The 8262-nt window shown below is 45.9% G+C and overlaps 1 protein-coding gene across 3 annotated transcripts in view; it reads left to right on the top strand.

Moving 5' to 3' along the window:
* The window catches only part of LOC147611435 (pentatricopeptide repeat-containing protein At5g27110-like), a 5824-nt gene extending 640 nt beyond the window's left edge, over positions 1–5184 (top strand). Inside the window, exons 2-6 of one of the 3 annotated variants that reach the window (XM_086784533.1) lie at positions 56–132; positions 283–4085; positions 4187–4239; positions 4359–4483; positions 4677–5184. In XM_086784533.1, the coding sequence (XP_086640659.1) occupies positions 56–132; positions 283–3870 (3665 nt within the window). In that variant the 3' untranslated portion in view covers positions 3871–4085; positions 4187–4239; positions 4359–4483; positions 4677–5184. The remainder of the gene's footprint in view (positions 1–55; positions 133–282; positions 4086–4186; positions 4240–4358; positions 4484–4676) is intronic. The other 2 variants (XM_086784534.1, XM_086784535.1) reach the window with 2 other exon arrangements.
* Positions 5185–8262: the final 3078 nt, after the last annotated feature.

An 8262-nucleotide genomic window follows, 5' to 3' on the forward strand; every position in this document is an offset into this window, starting at 1 on the left:
TGCTACCCTTTTCATGATCTTATTTATCATGACACTAGATTTTCTTCTTTTGCAGGTAGAAAACCCAAGTTGAGGACAGAGGGGCAGGACGACTTTACCAGTCCATGTCAGTGGTGGGAAATTGGGAAGACTGTAAGTACTGAATTAATCCTGATAAAACTGATAGGGTATGCTACTGGTTTGGGGTTGAAATATTAAAGTCATAAGGAGGTCTCTGTATACCTAGAGTTTTAGAATAACATCTTAAGGTGGTAGGTTTGATGAGTTTGTGGTGACTCCCAGCAGGAAAACCCGAAGGTTGCAGGTTTTAAGCATAACTTCAGTAAGAAGTCAATGCTGATAGCTGGTTGGTGCAACGCAGATTTGTGTTCGGTCATGCTCTACACGACAGAGGTGGAGAGATTGCGAAGCCATAGACTTGACTTGTTTACAGCATATAGTGGTTATGCAAGGCAAGACTGTGCTTCCTCAAATCACAAAGACCCAGACTTAGCAGAGTTGCGAGCACAATCTGGCCACATCCATGAATCTGGAGCACAACCACGGCAAAAGGATAGTACCAACTGGGAGATGCTTAGCTTAGAGGACGCACTCAGTGTTTTGGATAGTGGGGCCATGCAACCCTCAGTGGATGTCTTCATCCACTTGTTACAGGAATGCAGGAAAAAGAAAGATCTTGGGTATGCCAAGCGTGTTCACTTCCATCTTCGCCGCACTGGTCTAGAAGCTCACAATGGTCTAAGCAGCCATATCGTTTCTGTGTTTCTAGAGTGTGGAAGCATATTCGATGCTCAGCAGCTATTCGACCGGTTGACATATAGGGATGTGCATATGTGGACTAGCCTTATTTTAGGGTATATTCAATGTGGGCAATTGCTGCATGCTCTCAACTTGTATCGGAAAATGCAGGAGGATAGTGTTTACCCTAGCAACAACTACACACTTGTGGCCCTGCTGAAAGCTTGTGCCAGGCTGAAAGAGATGGAAAGAGGCCGGGAGATCCATGTAGGGATTATACAACAGGGCTTTGAAAGAGATCTATTTGTTGGAAGCACTCTGGTTGACATGTATGCCAAGTGTGGCTTTGTCTCTGAGGCACGTCAAGTTTTTGATAAGCTGCCAGCTCGAAATGTTGTGTCCTGGAATGCGCTCGTTGCTGGATATGCACAATGTGGACCTGGTCATGAAGTGTTGAGTTGTCTCGGAGCCATGCAATTGGAGGGGATTTCTCCAAATGCTGTGACATTCACTTGTGCTTTGAAAGCTTGTCATAGCAGCATAGGAGTTGTAGACAAGGGCCGGGAAGTACACAATGAGATTGTACAAAAGGGATTCGAAAGAGATCTTTTTGTGGGCAGCACTTTGGTTGATGCATATGCCAAAAATGGCTCACCTATAGAGGCCCAAGAAGTCTTTGACAAGCTTCCAGTTCGAGATATTGTATCATGGATGGCTCTAGTTGCAGGATATGCCGAACATGGACCCGGCCAAGGAGCATTGAAATGCTTTCAGCAGATGCAACTGGAGGGGATCTGCCCGGATGCTGCCATCTTTGCCTGTGTCTTGAAAGCTTGCGGCTGCATTGGAGCCATGTACTTGGGTCGAGAAATACACACGGAGATCATACAAAAGGGATTCGAAATGGACCCTTTTGTTTCCAGCACTTTGGTTGACATGTATGCCAAGTGTGGATCACTTTCAGAGGCAAGAGAAGTCTTTGACAAAGTACCTGATCAAAATGTTGTGTCATTGAATGCATTGCTTTTGGGATATGCTGAAAATGGACCTGGCCAAGAAGCTCTGAAATGCTTCCAGCAAGCACAAGAGGCACTCTCCCCAAATGCTGTCACATGTAGTTCCATCTTAAAAGTGTTGGGCAGCATAGGAGCCCTAAATGAGGGGCGGGAAGTTCATAGAGAGGCTGCACAAAAGGGTTTTGAGAATGATCTTTTTGTTGGTAACAGTCTGGTGGACATGTATGCCAAGTGTGGGTCTGTTTTAGAGGCACAGGAGGTCTTCAACAGGTTACAGGATCCCAGTGTTGTTTCGTGGACTGCTCTAATTGCAGGATATGCAGAACATGGACCAGGTCTTGAAGCACTGAACTGTTTTGAACAAATGCAATCGGAAGGTCTCACTCCTGATGCTGCCTTGTTTGCTTGTGTCCTGAAAGCATGTAGCAGCATAGGAGCTATAGAGAAGGGCAAAGATATACACAAGGTGATTGCAGAGAATGGTTTTGAAAGGGATCTTTTGGTTGGCAACAGCTTGGTTGACATGTATGCCAAATGTGGCTCACTTGCAGGTGCACAGGAAGCCTTCGACAAATTGCCTATGAAAAATGTTGTGTCTTGGACTACTCTAATCGCAGTTTACGCTGAACATGGGCTCAGTCAAGAAGCGTTGAAGTACTTTGAACAGATGCAACTGGAGAATGTGGTTCCAGATGCTGCCATATTTGCTTGTGCCTTGAAAGCCTGTGGCAGCTTAGTAGCTTCTGACAAGGGTCAAGAAGTACACAAGGAGATCATACAAAGGGGTATGGAAGGGGATCTGATTGTTGGTAGCTCTGTGGTGGATATGTATGCTAAAGGCGGTTCCCTTTTAGAGGCACAGGCAGCCTTTGACAAGCTGGAAAAGCAAAACGCTGCCTCATGGAATGCCCTAATCACAGGGTACGCAGAACACGGTTGTGATCAAGAAGCTTCAAAATGGCTTGAACAGATGCAACTGAAGGGCATCTGTCCAGATGCAGTCACGTATGTTTCAATCTTAAAGGCTTGTTGCACTTTAGGTGCTGTGGAAAAGGGCCGCAAACTACACAGAGAGATCACGCAAAAGGGGCTTGAAGGTGATCCTTATATTGGAAACACTTTGGTCAACATGTATGCCAAATGTGGTGTACTTTCAGAATCACGGCAAGTCTTTGACAAGTTGCCGGTTCAAAGTGTCGTTTCATGGAATGCACTTATTGCAGGGTATGCCGAATATGGACCTAACCAGGAAGCATTAAATTGCTATGAACATATGCAGCTGGAGGGTATCTATCAAACTGCTGTTTCATTTGTTTGTGGCTTGAAAGCTTGTGGAAACATGGGTGCCATAGATAAAGGCAGGGAAATTCACAAGGAGATTACACAAGTGGGATGGGAAAGGGACATTTCCATCAGCAGCACTCTGGTTGACATGTATGCAAAGTGCGGGTCACTCCTAGAGGCACGACAAGTCTTTGACAAGCTGTCCATCCGAGATGTTGTTGCATGGAATGCGATGATAAAGGGATATGGTTTGAACCATGATGGTGACATGGCTGTACAATTTTTCACGGACATGCAAGAGCAAGGTGTGCAACCAAACACTGTTACGTTCTTATGCCTTCTCACTGCATGCAGCCATAATAGTCTGGTACTCAAGGGCCAGGAGTTTTTCAAGATGATGAAAGAAAAGTACGGCATCACTCCATCTTTGGATCATTTTTCTTGCATGGTTGATCTTCTTGCACGATCAGGACGCTTGTTTGAGGCTGATAAATATCTCGAGACATTACCATGCTCTCCATCTAAAGACATATGGCTACCTTTGCTCAGTGCTTGCAAAACCTATGCAGAAGTGGATCTGGGACATAAATGCTTTCAGCAACTTGTGCATATGAATCCAGATTGTGCTGCATCATATGTGCTCATGTCGAGCATCTATGCAACTGCTGGAAGGTGGGATGAGGTAGTTAGAATAGCTGAGATGAGGAAGCATGCAGGAGCAGAGAAGAAGCCTGCTAGTGCTTTGATAGAGGTGAATGACAAGATGTATGAGTTTGTTGTTGGTGATGACCAAAGAAAGGAAGCTTTAGCAATGCTGGAGATCTTAAGTTGATGTATTGAGGAGGAAGGATACGTGCCTAATGTAGATCTGGTCTTGAGACCTATGTTTGATGAGGACGAGGAAGCAGCATTTGTGTGAGCATACACAAATTGATCATAGCTTATTTTGGCTTGGCAACAAGCTACAAGGCAAAGCATAATGGGCAGAAGGTTGTTGAGCGTCCCATTGCAAACATAAGACACATTCAGGCTAGATGTGAGATAAAGGTTTACCACTTATATTCTCTTATTATGCTCTTCTTTTCTTTGCCATCATCTAATGTCTTCATGCCCTTTCAAAGGAAAGCTTATAATGTGAGTATGCACAGGCTATCACACAAAAGTGGATGCAATGATGGAAGCGGTTGCAGTTAAAATTGAGGTAACAGACGTTGATTCCAGTGAGGAGATTTTGAATTTTGAAAGATTTGATAATTCTTTTTGGTTTGTGATGCATTTGTAGTGTTGTTTAAGCTCAGTACTTTTGGTTTGGTGGTTCAGATCAATTGGCCATGGCACTTTTGAGCAAGAGAAGTTGTTGCTATAGCCACAAGCGTGGCCTTTTGAGAGGCGGACTGTTTGTCCCCAAAAAAGGTGACAAAGAGGAATTAAAGCCTTATCTTGAGGTAAATGTTTGAGGGTCTCATAAAGCATGCATCACTTGAATTTTTGTCCTTTCTTTTGTTGCAGTAATTTTATTTGCATGCTTGACCACAAGGCAATAGGTGCCCCTACCTTTTGGAAAATCCATTGCATAGCATAAGTTTTTACCTTGTCATGGTCATTGCTGCTCACGTGGGTGCATGTAAATGGTTGCAGAATTGGGAATTTGTGGAGGGTCCAAATGTTTTGGCAAACTTTGTACTATGTATCACCATTTGGCCGCCCAAGTGGTCTTCCCCTATTTCATGCAAGGTATAGGAGGCCAGGGAGCTTCGTGTTGCCCGTACTGAGGCCAGTACTCGTGTCACCTACGGGAGGCCAGGTCTCGTGTCACCCGTAGTGTGGCCAAGACTTGGAACCCATTGTCAGGGATCCCAGTTTAGACTTCCCATTGAGCCAATTCCGTGCTCGGGAAGACCTGCTATCTACAGGTTGGTTCCAGGAACGGGAGATATATCCATTGCATAATGCACGTGCACGCATCTTTGCTTGCTTGAAACTGATTTTGCGTGGCTTGTTTTCGTGTGACTGCCTGCTATGACGTGTCTTGTTCACGGGCAGGGGATGCCCACCTGTGACTGTGCGAATGCCCTGTCTTCTGACTGAGTTTGTGGCATGTGAACAGGTTGTAAGTATCATTTCTAAGCTTATTTATATTTGCAAAGGTTTTATAACCTTAGGAGTTCACACATACCGGGCCGCCCGCCGCTGGCTAGTGCCCGTGTCAAATCCCCATAGGATCTCCTCCAAATCACGCGAGACTCTATATGACTAATGACTAACCTTGGCCACTTGGCTGGTCATTGGGCGTCCACACTTGGGTGCCCGCCCGTCCATACTTGGGTGCCCGCCCGCCGTTAGTCTATCCCGCCAATCAGCCTGCCTAGCTCCAAGCTTCCCCAAACCTCGAAGCTAGTCTTGTGTGCGTGTAGCACACGGTAGATACACACTGTGCACATGACACAGCCCGGGCCCAGTTCTGTAACTATTGTCCAGCCAGCTTGGTGGGCACCCTCACCTCCTTTCTCATCCACGTGAAGCCATTTAATGGCTTGGGTAGTGCCCACCCTATACTTAAGGGCGCTGCCATATGGCAGGAGGGTATTGGACCCCTTCCACCTCCTCTACAACTTTACTCCACAACTCTCTCTCATAATTTTTTATCACATTTGGTGGCTGGCTCATCTCTCCCTTGCTCTCTATTTGAAAATCGATTAACTTCCCTACTGTACCTGCTGTGGGCACCTACTGTACCTACTGTACCTGTTGTGTACTTGTGCCTTCTGTACTTGCTGTACATGCGTGTACTTGTTATGGGCACCTAATGTACCTACTGTGTACGCCTTCTGTATTTGTTGTACCTGTTGTGTACTTGCTGTGGGCACATTCTGTACCTACTAGCTGAAACCCTAATTGTACTTGCAAATACTAGCTGAAACCCTGATTGTACTTGCAAGTACATGCTGAAGCCCTAACTATACCTACAAGTACAAGCCGAGAACTCTACTGTACCTGCAAGTACATACTTAATACCATCCTACATCTCCAATACCAGATGTACGTGCTGTGAACCGGCACCAAGTGTACCTGCTTGAGTACCTGCTCGTACCAGTACCTGTTTGTGTACTCGTACCGGGGAGGCTTGGACCAAAGTCTCTATGAGGTTGTGGGCGAGGCTCTAGTACGAGAGCGCCTGTTTGTGCATGGTCTCAGAACGACAGTTTCACGTTCACTTCCCTCCAGGTATATGAGACTAGTGGCCAAGTTATTTAGACTCATTCGACGAGTCCGGCATTCACAAACTACTCTGACACATTTCTGTTTGGGTAACTTGTCTTCATACTTGCATTGCATTGGATTATCTGGCGGCAAGCCCTTGGAACTTCGTACAGATTTAAATACTTCAATATTGATGGGGGGGGGGTCGGCCCATTTGCGGCCCCAATGATGGTGCACGGTGCAATGGTTGTCTCTTTTGCAGATTACCTTGTGCAATGATGTATCATTCAATTGTGGTGTAGTTTCAGTGGTGTCAGAGCACGGTTGTTTCCCTCTTCTCAGTGGGGAAACGGTCAATTGGGCATTGGGCTCCGTGTGGACAGCCGTCAAACACTATGGACAGCCATGCACAAAGTGGTCAAGGGGCCAGTTCACATGGCCAAGCAAGTGGTGTGTGAAAACATGCCTAAACCTGCTTTTTTATCCAGCCCAAAAGGGTATTTTTGGCTTTTTTCTTGTCTTTTCTGCTGCCCGACAGCTTTCACTGACCGACCAGCAGTCCTACTGCATATATAAGAAACTCAACGTTTTTCACAACTTGAACACACAACTCCTAGTCTTGCTGCAGCCAGTATTACTTCATCTACAGGTAGCATCGTCACCTTCTGCTGTTGCTGGTGTTTTCGTATCTACTGGCTGCACATCCTCTCCTACTGCTGCTGCCGGTTCCTCTTCAGGTTGCGTTTTTTACCTACAGCTACTATTCTGCACTAGCCCTTCGTCTACAGTATATCAACGCTTACATCAGCACATCATCAGTGTTTACATCAGCGCCTTACATCAGCATATCATCAGTGTTTTATCTATAGCACATGGGACAGCAGTCCTCTGCTACAGTAGAGCTTTCCAGCAGTTTTACTTCAGCATCTACTACCTCGGGATCGCGGCCCTTTGCGACCTCATTCATCATCACTGGGACAGCAGCCCTCTCTACTCCTTTACCTCGACATCGGGATGGCAGCCCTCTCTGCTCGTTTCTTCGAGACAGCAGCCTACCATCTGCCTTGGATTGTGGCCTTCTCCACCCTCTGCATTATCATGGGACAGAAGGCCTCTTTGCTCCTTCAGAGTCTCACATTGAGCTCTTGTACTGGATGTCATCATATATAGACTCACTCATTTCATGCTGTGTTGATTTGCTCTGATCCCTCATACATTTTGTCCTTTCGTCCTTTTGCCCTCACATGGTATTAGAGCTATTGTGAGCAAAAGGATTGAAGACCTTGAGAGCACACATCATGGATCATCTATCCACGATTCCGGAGGACCAGCCTTTCTTACGAGATGTTGATTCTCCTTATTTGGATATAGATCACATGGAGGATGGGACTTCTTATTGACTGGAGAGCCTTGTTACAGGTTTTTCATTGGGAGATGACCAGCCCATTTACACCTACTCACCCTCTACACCTTTGGCATCTCGTCTTTCTTCTCCGAGCTTATCAGACTTCACTTCCAGAGGAGGATACATGCCTACAGCCAATGTGCCAATACTGGACCCAGGTATCCAGCCTCATATGGAGAGCCTTGCTGCTTAGTCTAGGCGACAGCTTGGACTTCGGTATGGGTCTTTGTCTTAGGAAGGATAGGTACCTCCTCGGTCGTTCGGAGATCCATTGTCATCAACCCTACCTGTGACCGCGTTAGGTTCATATGTGCCTTTGAGCACTTATGTTCCTAATTCTACCTGGGTGTCTTCTTCTTCTTCTTCTTCTGTAGCACAGGTTCATATGTGCCTTTGAGTACTTATGTTCCTAATTCTACTTGGGTGTCTTCTTCTTCTGTAGCAAAGGTTCAACATATGGTACCATCAACTACCCTCGATCCTTGGAATTATGTGAACGTAAATAGACGAGGGTCTAGGAGCACAATTCACTCCCAGATTTCTGGTGTTCAAGGAGGTAACACTGTTTTCTCTTCTGGTTCACCTTCTGTTCCTGCTCCTAATGTGTTTTGGAATACT

Source organism: Cibotium barometz, chromosome 47 (assembly GCF_041138505.1).
Source record: "Cibotium barometz isolate CiBa-2024 chromosome 47, ASM4113850v1, whole genome shotgun sequence".
Lineage (NCBI taxonomy): Eukaryota > Viridiplantae > Streptophyta > Polypodiopsida > Cyatheales > Cibotiaceae > Cibotium > Cibotium barometz.